Source organism: Parasteatoda tepidariorum, chromosome 7 (assembly GCF_982258835.1).
Source record: "Parasteatoda tepidariorum strain Cologne lab strain chromosome 7, Ptep-v5.0, whole genome shotgun sequence".
Classification (NCBI taxonomy): domain Eukaryota; kingdom Metazoa; phylum Arthropoda; class Arachnida; order Araneae; family Theridiidae; genus Parasteatoda; species Parasteatoda tepidariorum.
This window is the reverse complement of record NC_141761.1, coordinates 48,420,231-48,436,469: the sequence shown is the minus strand read 5'-3', so window position 1 is coordinate 48,436,469 and position 16,239 is coordinate 48,420,231. Positions and strand designations below refer to the sequence as shown.

Genomic DNA, 16,239 nt, shown 5'->3' with positions numbered 1-16,239 from the left:
AGTATTTTCTAAAGATAAAACTGATGTGTTATAAAATATTAGAGTAGTATAAGTGGAAAAAAAAATTATTTATTTAATGCAAGTATAACATTATTCCCTATAAAGAAAAATACTTAAATATTAACAAAGTTGACGATCTTTGAATGCAGTTGTGCCTAATTTTTGGCTAGTAAAATCACTTGCATAATTTGAAACAAAAATGTACTGCAATATATTTTAGAGGAAAATAAATTATAATAACAATCATAAAATAAAGTAAAATATATTTCTTTACAACCATTAATAGGTAAAAAAACTAGCAATCAATTGAAAAAAGTTTTCATATTTTGCGGAAACACAAAAAGACAAGAAAAATAAATCATATTTACATTTTTTTTAAAACTCTAATATATAAAAAAATAAACAGAGTTATCTTAATCTCAATTTTTTTTTTTAATTCTTGATTTAAACAAAGATAAATAAAAAAAAGGAGACTAATATAAAACAAGCTAATTTTTTTTCTTAATGATATAATTATTTTAGAAACAAAATAATCTTTATGTAATTTTATTAATTTTTGAAACAAAAAATCACAGTCAAAATTATTTACAAAATTTTTTATACTTATGTTTTGAGAAATTTAAAAAGATGTATCATTAATGTTGATATTAATACAAAATAATTTTTTTTTAAATATTGATTGAAAGCCTTATTTTACTATAAATTAACATTATATAATTTTAAAAACACATAATTAAACTAGCAAATTGAAAAACATGTTTAAAAAAAAAAGTTCAGCATTGGTATAGATAAATATAGGAAAATACAAGTGACCTCTTTCCTATACTCTGTGTAAACATATTCAAAAAGTTCTACTCAACTACCTTGTAAATACATCTTTTAAGACTTTAAAATAAAAGAAAATATATATAAACTATAATACATACAAAACAGCTCTAGAGACAGCACAATTAAATAAAAAAAGTTCTTTCCTTGCTTAGGTCCAGACATTATATAGCAAAAAGAATAATTTGAACAAATTGTGCAAAGATTTTTTTTCTTGGATTCTTAAAATAAAGCTATAAGCAAAGTGATGTAGTGCCTTTGATTATTTGTGTCCATATTTAACATCTGGATAAGAAGATTAATAAATTAGGAAACTGATTCATGACAAGTTTAATTTTATCAATATACATTTATCACATAAAATTTTTTTTTTCTTTTTCTAGTAGAAGATGGAATTGAAACTTTAGTATTCTTAAGAGATTATATGGGAAAATTTTACTCAGTAGAAATGCCGAAATAGAAAAGCAACTAGAATTAATTGCAACATATGCGGTAACAGAAATTTATTTTGGAAAGTCTTTAATTCTAAAAAACTACCAAAACCCTCACAAAATAAATTTATTATATTTATATATTTTTTAGCACTCAATAAAATTACTTGGCCTGAATACCATACATAAAATTTTCAGTTACTTATATAAATAAACTGAACGATCATTATTGTTAATAACTTGGGATAAATGTTATTATTTCTTATAGCTCAGAAATTTTTTTATTTTCATAAAAAGATGCTAGAAATGTGCACAAATAATTCACAAAATAAAACTACAAGTATGTGCAAAATATCTATAATACAAGGCACTCAGACAGGATTACATAGCAAAATTATGCTAAAAATTAAAAACCTGGAATGCAATATGGACATTGTAAATATTACATACATAAATGCAAAAAAAAACTGTCTAAATTTCTTATAAAATTGTCCTGTACACCAACTACTTTCTTCTTCTCTAAAACAGGATGTAACATAAAATATATAGGATTCTAAGTTTCCTATTTTTCTTGGCTTAAGGTTAGTAAGCCTTCTTAAAATGTACTATTCTATTTTAACATGTGATATTTGGTAACACAAATTTAGAACTTTTTCACTTACAAGTATATTAAGAGGCAATTTGTGAAAAAATAACCAGAGGAATGAACAATACAATATATTAATTAAGCGTGCAGTTTTTTTTTTTCTTTTTTAATAAGCCTATGGATCTATTTACTCCAGAATTCCTTCAGGAATGGATGTAGTGTAAGTTGGCGTCTCCAACTCTTCATGCTTCTTCATTTTTGTACCCTGCTGCAGTTTGTAGTGATTAATAATGTCCTGATCAGCTGGACAGGACTGGGTAAATGCATCCAACTGGTACATACGTGCCATGTAGTACCAAAGATTACGCAAATCTTCTGGAATCTCAAAATCGGCGAAATATTTGCCAGCAATCCTGATGTGCTGTAAACGAGGCATCAATTCGCAATCAAAGCAACACATTGTGTCTCCTGTCAAGAACCGTCCTTCCTTCTTCTCCAGGTGGGCATCAATATTTCGAAGCTGATTGAGCAATGCCCGCTTCGTTTGCTCATCCCTCCGCGTCAGCATCAATTTAAATTTGCTATAAAGATTTTCAATAACTGTAGCGGTGTCTTTATCCTGAACGAACAAATTGTGTCCGCCCGGAACATTTTTCATGATGTACCGCTCTATTTTCTCGTTTTCTAGGACGTTTTGATCACGATCAATGAGGATGGGTGGAGGAGTGGAGTCAAAGTTGGAACGAAAATCGGGCGGTGGTTTTAACATATCCACTGTAGTTACTTTTAAGGATATAGTTTTCAGCTCGGCTAAAAGATACAAATCCATAAAGTACTCTTGGCAAAAAAGGCATGCACCTTTTCGACGCCCATCAATGGTGGAAGCCTTGATGATTAATTCTATTTCCGGAACTTCCAAACCGTCACTCATATTCTCTTTAATATCTTCAGCCATTTTAAACGTAATCTATAATGTAAAATATAGTGTTTGTAATCTCCTCCGTAGCAAGTCGAGAAAAATTATTACGTATTACGTTAACTGTGGGTGTGGAAAAATATTAAAAACTTTAAGAAGACAAAAACAGTGTTGCCAGATAGTTAAAACAAAACTTTTAAGAGATATAGGTCAAGGCTTATTACACAAAGAAATTACACTTATTTGTAACTGTATGCTTTCCAGCTGTATCTTTTTAGTTCAACAAAATAATACTAGAGTGCGCAGTAATAAATTGAGTTAATTTCTAAAGTTAATAATGTGAACGGCAATACTGTTTTTCTGTAAGATATAAAAATAATTTGGCAACACTTTATTTGTCAACACAAACAATATGGAGTTATTGAAATTCGTATCACAACTGTACTATCTACAATTATTCACTTAAAGTACTCTGTGGAATCAGATATTTTTCTGAAAACAAATATATTATGTCACTTGTACGAAATTTAACAGCATACACCGATAATGGAGAGTATTTAGCTTACTTTAGTCCTGATAGACGTCGAAAAATCTGGGAGACAGCTACATGAGTATTAAAGCAAAAATATGCTCCTAGTTCCCATTTATCAGCAACTTGATCTTCTTTATCATGGGGCACTTTTGCAAATCTGGTAATGAATATTGTATTTACTTGCAAATAATCTTAGTGAAATTTTGTTGAAAACTGAAATGAAAATTTCGAAAACGTCGATTTAACAATTATTATGAATGAATAATTATAATTTTAACAACAATTATTATTTACAATTATGATGAATTCGAACTTAAAATTTATTAAATAATTATTAACATTCACAAATATGTTTGATGTTTCGACAAAAAAAATATCTTTTTAATTTGTTGCTTATGAAAAAGAGACATGTTGAATGGGCTGGTATTTCAGGATACGGTAGTTGTCCTGATTTTCCTGATAAAAAATATTTTGTCTTGATTTTGGTGTGTGTTCAAAACAACCCAAGTTCTATGAATACAAATGCAAATTTTAAGTCATTGATGTGAGGAATTGAAATGTTTGAATTTTCGATCTAGTATATTTTTACTTTCATCAAAATTAGATGGTTCTAACATGATGACTGTTCGCTAATTATATGCATGTTTCAGGCCTATAACCTTACCGCTGGATTCAATGCTTTTGTGAATTCATGAATTTATTAAAAAAATTTAAACAATTTTACATTATCTAATAATTAGTATCTCGATTTCATTTTTTCAAACTGTAACATAAAGTAATTGATACATATTAAGTTTATGTACTTTGCATTGTGAAATATGTCTAATAAAACATCTAATAAAATTTTAAAATAATTGACTTTCCTTATCTATGTACTATGACTCTATTTTTAATGTTGATTTAAATATGTCCCATTAGATCCACAGCAAGTCTTAATCAGGGTTGTCACTGCAATTTAAATTATTTGACTTTTTTTTAAAAAAAATCATTGATTTAAATCTAGAACTGATTTTTTGTTAAATAAAATGGAAATAGTTTTCTAAAATAAATTGGAAATATTTTTATAAATATATTTCTTAGGGTGTAATTTTTTTATAATTATTAATTTTCAAAACAGGCTAATAAATAAATAAAATAAGGGGATATATCCGTATTATGATCTGTCTCACCAACTACAATCGCAGAAGTGCCGAATAGATTTCTAGAAAAACATGTAGATGTTTGCCCAGGGACGGCTACGATTTATACCTTTTGAGTTGGTCCCTTTCTGTGATTTTTTTTTTTTAAAGTTTCTCCCAGGCCCCTGCCCGGAAGTTGCCAAGACTTGGCAATTATTTTGCCACAGATCACGATACGGAAATCTCCCCTAAAATTAGACGCTAAAAGTGGATAAAAGTAACATTAAACTGTTAAATTAAAATTTTACATTAGCTGTATGCAGAATTCTCGCTGGGAATAAAAAAGAACCGGGCGCTTTCTTTCTTAAAAGAGCATTTTGTATTTTAAATGGGCATTCACTTAACACAGTAAAAATTTATCAAAATGTGTAATGTTATGTAATCACTTATTTTTACCCCCAAAAATTTTTAAATAACCCTCTTATACTGTTTTATGTATGGCAAATGTTAAAAAATTAGATTAAGAAAAAAAATTTGATTTTATTAAAAAAAATTTAATTAACCGTGAGAAATTAAGTAAAACAAAGTCATCAGGGAAAAAGTATGAACTTTATTTCAAAAACTTCAATAATCTAGGCAAAAAAATGATTAATTGATAAATAACTTGAAATATTTTTTCTATACTTTAAGTTAAAAACATTGTGAGAAAATGAATTTTTTAAAATGCAATTTTGCTTTAAAAAAGGTAAACGTTAAAAAAAGTTATTAATGATCACCCGAAAGAAAAAACCAGTTGCGAATCTTGACAAAGTAAATATTTATAATTGCAATCACAATTAAACCTATAAGCAGATATACAACCTCCTATCAAACCTATTACCGATAATTTTACCAGTGTGTAATTATTATTTAAACAGTGAATTAATTTTTTTTTATTGTGGAATATGAATAAATAGGCATCTTCTTTAAGGGATGCCATCCCTTAAAGCTTATTTTTACAGAAAGGGCGTATTTAATGGGATGAAAGCAGGCAGGGCGAATGGCCCTTACGAAAGTACCTAGAGAGAACACTGCTGTATGTAAAATAATTTGCTGGTAATAAACATATTTCAGTTATACCCATTTAGTTTTATGCTCATATGAATACTTCAGGTGCTTTTAAAACATATTAAGTACTTAATTTCATATATTTTGATCTAGTTTACTCTTCATTGGATATCACTGCAACATTTTCCATGGGGCAAATTTCCAGCGCAAGAGTTTTATTTTAACACATTTCGCAGAAAGCCTTATTTCATGTAGTGGTGTCATGCCTAAGGTATTTCAATTAAAAAAACTTCATCTGGAAAGGGGTTATTGTCTATTGTCTATGACTTAAAATTGTCTATTTTTATTTGTGATTAGGAAATTTATTCTGATAAATAATATTTTATCTCTTATTAATTAATGTTTTTTATTGTTTATTTGCTTAATATTCTATCATCTAGGCTTGATAAATGAAGGTATTTAAACTTTTCTCGTGTTAAAAATTTGTGAGAAGCATGCGATTGCTGTTCCACTTGGAAATTATGAAGCTTTAACTATGATATTCTAGGGTCAATCCAGGTTTTGTTTTTAGGGTCTACTTTTGTGAAAAATGGAAATTATTTTTCAGAAAATTTCTTAATTAGCATTCAGTTTTAGAATTCACTACTTTCTTTTTTGTAAATTAACTTTTTTTTTAAACAGTTTATTGGCCGCTCCATGTTGTTTTTCAAATTAATTTCTATATATTTAATATGTAATGATATGAATCCCGAATAGATTCGCTCCTTTAACATGGTTCTTCTGATTCCGATATTTTTAATACGATGTTATTATGATTATTTAATTTGTATTTCGAGTTATCACTTTTTGGCTTGTTCGTTCCCATATAGTTTTTTCAACAGCTATTATTTTTTCACCAGTTTCATCAAACTCCGATATTATTAATACGATATTTGAGTTTAGACATGTTCTATTCGTGACTGCTGTAAAATCACATCGTTTCCAATAGTTTTTCAGAGAATCCGCCAGTTAGCAATTTTGTGCGATTATTTTCTTAATGTGAAGTTTCACGAAGATGCAGTTTTTACAAATTTGAATATTGTGAAGGGGCTGTTTTTACAAATTAGAATTTGTGAATGACACGTTTTTCTGAATTTGAGTGTTGTGAAGAGGCCCTGATTTCCTCCTGAATCGACTCTTGATATCTATTCCAAATTTTTACTTATTTTTTATGATAAATGGACAGATATATTGCTTTTTTATTTCACGTTATTTTATGTTTTACATATTAAGATAATAGAAGATAGTTACACCTGCACCTACCTACCTTTTTTTTCTGTATGTTTTTTGCTGCCTTGTTTTCACTCTCATTCAGTTTTTTTTATCGATCTCAATTATGTTTATGTCTCTTATTTATTGTTTATAGTAATAAAGAGTACAATAAATTTTGCTTTTTTTAGCATTCTGCTCTAGTTTTCTGTTGTTGTCTAATTTACTCTTTAACATATACCCTGTCTGCAAGATTCTAAAACTATAAAGCTTACTTTTTGTATAATTTCATTTTTGATTAGGTTTAATTCTTATTAATTTTAACATTAATTTTAATTAATACTTTTACTCTAAGCTCTTTTGTTTTGTAAAGACCATTTCTGATAATTTTTTAATGTTTTTCTCTCTGCAATGTTTATGTTTTAATTTTTTCTTCATAATAAAGGGTCAGATCTTTTTTGATTTACTTTCTTTATAATAAATTTGCTTTTATATTTTAATCAATACACACACAAAAATAGAAATAGAAAAAAAAAATATTATCATTAAGAGAACAATCCTATTCGGTTGTCATATTTTATTTTTAGAAATATTGTTTTATTTAGTTGAGTAAATAAGATTTTAATTATTATTGAATTCATAATGATTATATATTTATTAGTTTCTTTTGTAAGATGATTCAGTATTTTTAAAATGATTTTTTTATGATTTAGTATGTGTGATACAGAATATCTGTGTATTGCAGAGATATACTAATAAATTTATTAATAACTAAATTTTACCTTCTTTTATTATCAAATCTGGAAGAAGCTCAGATAAATAATATTTACTATTTTAACTTATAATTTATTTTAGCTTCTACATAAGGTATTTGTTAAGATTTTATTTTTATAATTTGTTATGATAATAATTTCTTTGCCATATACCATCTGCTTGAACATTTTTTAATAATAATATTGAATTTCCTGAAAAAAATTAAATATAAAAGTTTTTTTTTTGTTGAAAATGTGATTATTAATTTGTTGATATGTACTGACATTGTTATTTTTTTATTTGCCATTCTTAAAAATTTATTTCTACATCAACCCATTGTTCTCCCAATGCATCATTTTATCTGTAAAAAAAACATTTTGTAATATATATTTTTAAATACACAATTTAATGTATTAAATATTTGAAAATATTTTATTTGTAAGACACATCAAATACAATTCATATTATCTGGTGGTGCAAAGACACAGAAAAATTAATCGTGATAATATTTTAAATTAATAACATGCTCTTAGTCTTTTTTGTTTAATGATTATAAAATATTTTAATAGAAAGGGGAAAAAAAGCATTTTCAGTCTACTTTCTATAATGCAGCATTTCTTTTTTAACTTTCTGTGTTAATGTTTAAAATATAACAATTTTAACTAGCAAACATTGATAGATATTTCGGAACGATTTCTTTTCCCCTGTGACAATCTAATTTATTCCATGCATTGAATTGCCAAAACACATAGTTCATGAATTAATTCAGAAAACGAAACCAGTGCTTTAAGTTAAAGATAAAGAAATAGTTCACCTTATCAGAATTTAATAAATATCTAAAATCAGCATATAATTTTAAGAAATTACAATTACATTAGGAAACTTAGTATTAAAAAAATGCAAGAGAACTGACGTAACATAGTAAAATTACCTCGATCAAAAGGAGGTTATGTTATATTGTATTAAAAGAACATTAGAAAGGGAATTCGAAATCTATCTTTTAAATATCTATCTATGTAAAGTAAGTATAAATTGTTTTGTGGTAAGATATTTATTATTTACAAAAAATAAGTCTTTCTCTAACACATATTTTGACTTGGGTTAAAGAATTTTCAATAAAATAGTCTTTTTCTTCAAAATTTTGAAGTTACTACTGCTAAGAACTAGAGAGAATCCTGCAAATAGTTGATAAATTCAAAGACTAAAATCAACTAAGGGTTATATAGAAATTGTTGGAGAGTTTTTGATTACATTTCTTGTGTGTGGTATCAAATGCAGCGCATGTATGGTAGGCATCTTTTTCTACCTAATCTTTTGAATTACAATAGCTTAAATAAAGCTAAGCTTTTAACAAACCTGCTGGAGGCTAATTTATAAACGAATTTCTCTTTTAAGCATTGTTAAACCACTAATAAGCAATTGGAGTAACTAAGTGGTTTCTTGTACAAGAAACTAACCAGTCTCCGAAATAAACTTTGTTCAGGATTGAAAAGAACCTTCTTGATTACTTGAAGAATGAGGCAACTTCATTGGGAGACGAGCGCCCCGCCCTCTGAGGCTCGTCCTGATATTTTTATATTACATCTCGATTTTTATTTTCAACCAGTAATAAGCTGCCAGCTCTAAACAAGCTGATATGTTTAACTTTAAATTTCTTTGGCTCATTACCTATTTTATGAATAATTGAATTTCAATTTTACTAATTTGGACAAAAACTTTCTCCTTCAAAGTCTGTTTTTAAGAGTGTTTCCGTTTTAATTCTCTTTTTAATGCTTTGGTCCTTTAAGTCCTCTTTTGAATAATTTGAAAATCACTCTATAGAATTATGTTAAAATTGAGATGCTTTCTAGTTTTGTGTATAAATTATTTATCGTTCACAGTGTTGATGTTAGTACAGTTTTTATTGTATTTATAGATCAGTGCTGCAATCCTTGACACTTGGGATTGTTCACTTTTAAGTTTTTTCATGTGAGTTTTGGCAGGCCAACAACCTCAAAGCTTCATTGCTTCAAAATTCTCTTGTTTATTTTATTTATTTAATTTAAGAAAGATAAGATCAGACACGCAACTTTTTTATAGATCTGCAAATTATTATTTTTGTATTTTTACCTGCCTTTCGTGTTAGATTAAATTAACGAATTAAAACTGTAAATATTTGATAGATTGAATGAGAGTAATCCATAAAGTATAAAAAATTTTATGAAGTAGCTTATATCTACCAGAATTGTTATTTTTGAAATTTGAGGACTCTGGTTTAATATTGAAAAAAAACTTTATTTATTAAAATTTTCAAACATAAAATTTTATAAGATTGAATTAAGGGTGACACACTCATTTACTATTTTTAGAATTTTTTATGAATAATTAGAATTTTTAGAATAGAAAATATTTTATGATAGATATCAATTGTTTCAAAAAATCTAATTTGATCTCTTTAATTTATTTAAAATTAATTAAGACCAATTAACAATTCAATAATCACAACTGGCAAATTGAAAGGTATTAAACTTTTTTTTAATAATTTTTTACAGAACTGTTTAGCTGCATTTTAAAACTGAAAAACATAGCATAGCAATTGAAAATGTATAATGATGAATATAAAAGAAATTGTATTTTTAAACAGAATATGAAGCTTTCATATCATATCTTAGTAAGAAATGATTCTATTTAAGAGTTCTGTAAGTAATGACTATTTGAAACTTATTAAATGTGTCATGTAACTTAAAGTGAAATTACTGATTATATTTATGAAAATATTTATTAATAAAATTTTTATTTATCATTATATACAATAATTCCTTTTAATAGTAATTTTAAAACATGTTTCTGAAGTTTTATATTACCAGTTTTTTTCTTTAAAACTATTGTGGCATTAACTATAAAATTTATTTGTAAGTCTAAAATAGTGAAGTTTGAATCAAAAAGGCATTGTTCACTAAATGTGCTAGACTTCTTATTTATTTTTTTGGATTTGTGCTTTTAAAAATGAAAAAAAAAATTCTTAATCAGGACATTTTTAAAAAGTACGAATATGGGTGTCGTTCACTCATTTAGTAAACATTACATATTAGCAAAGTGACAAATCATTTCAAAAATATTTCATTCATCACGTTATCATTTTATTTTAAGGAATGTAAATTTACAATTCAATATCTTCAGATTTGTCTAGTGTTGAATTGTGAAACTATATCAATTTACTTTTGAAAATTATTTTGAGGCTTTTCTTCCTCTTAATTTGTTAAAACTTTCGTATATTTTTGATCAACGAAATATTAAAATTACTACTATGGAATCATATAACTAAAGAGTGAATCTTATTTTCAAATTGATAGAACATTTTCTAATCAGTATTTTTAATTAATTTTCCAGCTTTGGATGTTTTATGAATGAGGTGAAAATTTGGAATATAGTTTGTGAATGTTTTTTTAAGTAATTTTTTTATTTTTGTAAAACTTCAGAGTAGTTTAAAAAATCTGTGTATTTTTAAAGTAATTGACTAAGTTTAGAAACTTATTGTAAAATTTATACATTGTTATTAGGATCTTTTATCTGATTTAATTCTGTTGAACAATATTTTTATACTTCCTTAAAGATGACTAACTAAATATTTTATCATGATTCCTGAATATAACTATAAATAGTCCTAAGTCCTCTTTTTAAACTTTAAATGGTCCTCTTAAATTCTCTTTTTAACTACAAATGGTTCTAATTTCCCTTTATCTTTGGGAAAATATGTTAGAAGCCCTGTTATAGTTAATATTTTTTATATATTATATATATTTTATAATAGTTAATATTTTTATTAAAATGTTTAAAATTATTACTTAATAATTGAAAACTTATCAAAATAAAAGAAATCTTATTTCATCTAAATCAATTTTTTTATTACATTTACCAACCAAAATATCTGATGAAATGCATTAATAATTATTCAAAACAATATTATAACTATAATCGTTTATATTTCTCTTTAAAATTGTTATTTAATAAATTATTATTAAATAATTATATGAACCATTTATCAAGCTCAACCTGCTTATGAAAGTTTAAGATTGGAGATTATTTGTCAATTATGTATCTAATGAAGAATTAATTAGTTTAGATCAGAATACATTACTAAAAATAAAAAAAAATTTAATTCTTGAAATAACTAACTACGTATTTAGAAAGTTTTAAAAAAACTTTATTTTAATAAGCATGAATTTAAAGGGTATAATTGATATGTGTTTTTTTTTTTTGTGCCAGCAAATTATTTTTCATACATTTAATGTAAAATTGAATTGTAAATCACATTCTAAATAATGGATTCAAATTAATAAAAAAAAAAAATCACAGTCAATATAAATCAATGTTTTTTTTTATGAAATAATGTAAGAAATATATTATTATTGCTATTATAATAATAATTAGAAATATAATAATTTGCATTCATATCCCTTGTTTTATTTTTTGGTAAAAAATCTTTGTCTATAAAATTAGACTTTAAAAAAGTTACTCTAAAAAATATATTTAAGTAATTTATATTATTCCTGGTGCCCTATGAGTATTATTACTGAACACAACTATGAGTCAAGCACTTTGGTCCATTTTTAGAGCTTTTATGTTTTATTAACCATGGTAGGAATGTCATGAAATTTTGACCCTGGTAACAAAATGTTAACATATTTTCGATTCCTATCAAATTTTATTTTAACATTTTTTTTTTAAATCTTCTGACTTAACTTGCAATTGGTTTTCTCATTTTGGTTTCTATATGTATTTATTTTTTTCTTCTTAAGGACTTGTTAGAAGTGGTTTACTGCTCTCATAATGATTCATCTGTCATATTTTATAACAGTAAGTTGCTACTGTTTAATACTTTATAATGTTAACTCTAATATTGAATGCTTCTCTAACTGATTAAAATCTGTAGTATAATAATTATATGAAGCTGTATTATAATTATGCTAATATTTGTTAAATTATTCCCATAATTTAAAATGCATTTCACATTTAATTACTTTTCAATTTGACTCTGAAATAGAAAAATCTTTAGTTTGTAATGCTCATAAATTTCTACAATTTCAAATTCTCCTTTTTTAGAGTCCAGACATATGTTAATCTTTAGCTACTTTTGATCAATTCATTGCTGCCAGAAGAGATGCAGTTAGTCAACAAGATATATTGACAATACTTATGACACAGGTAAATTCGTCAATTTGTCTTATTTTCTTTTCTTTCTGCATAAACAAGGCTTTTACATCATTCTTAATTTTTTTTAACTTAATTATGTTTCATATTTAATTTAATTAACCAAGCATTTTTTGAAAACATTTATTAAAATTAATGTTTAACAACATTTTCATTAGGATAATTCATTCTTTTTATCATCAACCATGAAAGGTTAATCTGTGTTGAAGATGGGTTATTCTCATTCGTGTATTATTAATAAAAATTGTAAATGGCGAGAAACTATTTAATTAAAAAGTCACCTGAATGTGGGTATAAAAAAACTAGAAATGAGACAGGCTCAGCTCGGGCCTTGACGCTGGCTCGTTTACCGAAAAAAGGTTTCAGGTTAAAGAGGCCTCAGATTCATGATAAAATTCTCATCAACTTTTTTACTTCTTTTAAACAAACGTTTGTTTCAGTGAGTATAAAACATGTAAAATTTGTTTCTATTATATCATTGCTACTCTGTTCGGTGCTTTTGCTTTGTAATTCTTGCGTTAATTGTCAAATGACTTTTATTTACCTTATAATTTTGATTTTCTTTTTTAATTTTTGCTTTTGTCTTCTTGGAGTTTCACAGTTGGTTCCGTTTTTTTCTGTGCTTCTTTTACAGATTAGTGACTGAAAAGGTTTTAATATCCTAATTCCCTTGTTTAGACATCAAAGGCTAAGTGACAAGAATGCAAAATATGGCTTTTATCGGACATATATTTCAAGCTCTGATCAAAATTCTTCGGGCTCGGATCTCCAAAAGCGAACCCAAGCTCAACTCCATCAGAAACTACTAGACATTAATAAAGAAATGTGAAAATTTATTGTTAATTAAATAAATAACCAAATGGGTAAGTTAGGAAGTTATCAATTTTCTAATAAGTTTGCATTCTTTTTTAATTGCAGAATTCCCTTTACCGAGTTTCAGAAATTTCTTCACCTAAGATCAACCATTCAGGTATTCAGTTAATTGTATTTCACGGCATAATTAGTTTTTCATTAAAAAATTGAATCATCAATGGATTAAGTAGTTTAAACATTTAAAGATTTAAAAAGTATCTCTCACCATCACAATTTAATGCCTAACCTAAGGGTACACAACCTTTTTTTTAAGTGAAAGACCACCTGCATGGCAGATTAATTAACAAAGGGCCACTTGCATAGCAGGTTAACTGACAGGTCATATGTGTATTTAGACAAGTCGACGGAAAATATGGTAATATTTATATAAATAGTGAACTAGCACTAATACCTTTGCAGAAATCATATCTTTGCAGAAAATTAAATGTTTTTAATTATTAAAACTTGTTTTAAAATGAGAAGCTAATACTTTTTTTCAAAAAAATTTCCTTTTTTATTATATAATATCTATATATATCATAATAACTAAATACAAAAAGAAGAAAATTAAGAAAAACAAGTTTTATTTCGTGTGTTTGTATGAACAATAAGGTTATACAAACGCACTTCAGTACTGCAGTAAGAACAAACGCACTATAAAACAAAACTCCTCTATTTACGCTTCTGTTTTCATATTTTGTAATCTGGCAATCTTGTTACGAAAATATTTTAAATCATTCTTGAAAAATGTCCCGTTCATGTAAGTTCATTTGAATTCGCTACTCGCTTTATAGATTTCGTTTTTTATTTTTACTTAATGTGTTCTATTTTATTTGTTGTAAATTTTTTTTGAGTGCTCCTCACACTATTGTATTGATATATTTTGCTTTGGCTATATTAATACCATATAAGAAAGCATTCCTTTTTGCGGATATAATCGTGAGAGTTAATGAAAAGATTATATCTTTTATTTTCCATGATTTTTATTATATATATATATATATATATTTCCCCTAAAAATTCATTTAAGCAGCGAAACATTGAAAACAAAATTACAGACAGTCAGCAGTTTCCTTCCCCTTTTCAAATTTCTCGCGTTGCAATAACATTCTATTAAAATTAGGGATGTAACAAATATTTGGCCCTTTTAATGAAAATTTTGGAAGAAGGAATGTACTTTTTGTATTTGCCAAATATTCAACAAAGTATTTTTTGAAAAAGTATTTTTCAACAAAATTTATTTTTAGAAATTTGTATGGTAGATTTAATAAAAAAATAATCTCAAATTTTATTTTTAACAGTGTATATTATTAGAAATAGTTTTTGCACTCATTTGATAAGTTCTAACATTCATAACATTCTCACGGCTTAAAAATTTATCTTCTGGAAGACAAAAATTGAGGAATTGAAACCACATGTTTTCATACTTAAAATTATGTGCAGGCGAGGCGTACTTTTTAAAATTATGTGCAGGCGAGATAACCATAATCAGCTACAGAATAGATACAAAATGAAAAAATAATGAAAAGTTTTAAATGGAAACAGTGTTTTCCGAAGTATGTTTATGTTTGATAAATTATATATTTAAGTCAGAAATATTTAACTGTTTTTGAAATAAATACAAGTAAGTCTAAACTTTTGACTGGTACTATATATATATATATATATATATATAATATATATATATTCCTGAAAAAACTATAATTCCAATTAATTTAAAAAAGAGATGGGATGAAAAAAATGGACCTTTAACGATAAACATCTGCATCAGCGTTTATCAATTTATTTACTTTATTTTTTTCATCATGGCTAGGCAACGAGAAGAAAACAAATATCTAATTGCGGTTATGGTTCATGTAATTTCGTTCTCCCGCCACATTTACGTGTTTTCATTGCCAATTCCAACAGTAATCGCCAAGTGTCTCATCCTTGATAGGGTCTGCTTATACGCATCCCTGGATCTTTACTTGGTTCTATAGAAAAAGCAGAAGGATAGCTTATGTGCTGTGTGTTGGAATTTACTCAGCCACAGATAAGGGATCACCTTCTGGCTTTAATCTTTGCAAATGCTGGCTGCTTCATAGAACAACTTTGAGGGTTGCTTACCTACCCGGAACCCCTGCCAAATAATATGCATAGAAAGAATAAATTTTACGCTGGCAAGTAGAACAGATTTATTAACAACCATCTAGAGTAAAAACATGGTAATTGCCGTTTCCACTTGAAATAATTGAACTTATATACACTGTAATAAGGAAACAGAAATGACATAAGGGAATGTTCTAGAAACCTCTAGAACAATCCATAAATAATAACTAAAATCTTAAATTTCTTGTGTACTATTTACATGCTTCTGAAGACTTGGTAGGAATCGGGAGAACTTGGAGGATTGAACTCAAGACAGTAATTATAAACAAAATTGCCATCATGAGAAATCATATGCTTTTCTATTTAGATTGTTCATAAGTCAACATCAGATTTCTTTGAAAGTTAAAACAATCATTCTAGTGGCATGAAATATAACTAGATTTTGACATTAAGGACATTTCTTCATATAATGCATTGTAATATACACTTTGTAAATGATTCTTCCAAATAATACTTGAAAATGATCGAGCTAATACTTTATATGCAGCAGAGTAGAAGTTTAGGTATATATATATATCAATTCAAAGATTCAATTTAGAAAAAACTTTTTTTATAATTGTTACTGTGATTAATTTTTTATAAATTAAGTTCAG

The 16,239-nt window shown here is 26.4% G+C and overlaps 1 protein-coding gene and 1 long non-coding RNA gene across 4 annotated transcripts in view; one reads left to right on the top strand and one right to left on the bottom strand.

The window, feature by feature from the left end:
- Positions 1–828: 828 nt before the first annotated feature.
- Positions 829–3,036, bottom strand: Clic (chloride intracellular channel protein 5). The gene has a single exon (XM_016051904.4). It carries the CDS (start codon positions 2,795–2,797, stop codon positions 2,030–2,032), a length of 768 nt encoding a protein of 255 aa, XP_015907390.1. The 5' UTR covers positions 2,798–3,036; the 3' UTR covers positions 829–2,029.
- Positions 3,037–3,158: 122 nt separating this feature from the next.
- Positions 3,159–16,239, top strand: part of LOC139426043 (uncharacterized) — a 27,423-nt gene continuing 14,342 nt past the window's right edge. For 2 of the 3 annotated variants that reach the window (XR_015435508.1, XR_015435509.1), the window contains exons 1-4: positions 3,159–3,450; positions 12,235–12,292; positions 12,539–12,640; positions 13,325–13,509. This is a non-coding gene — a long non-coding RNA (uncharacterized LOC139426043). Of the gene's footprint in view, positions 3,451–12,234; positions 12,293–12,538; positions 12,641–13,280; positions 13,514–16,239 lie in introns of those variants that run through there. The other variant, XR_015435507.1, reaches the window with a different exon arrangement.

Coding starts and splice junctions, on each gene's coding strand:
- Clic (XM_016051904.4), bottom strand. CDS start 2,797: ATGGCTGAAGATATTAAAGAGAATATGAGTGACGGTTTGGAAGTTCCG.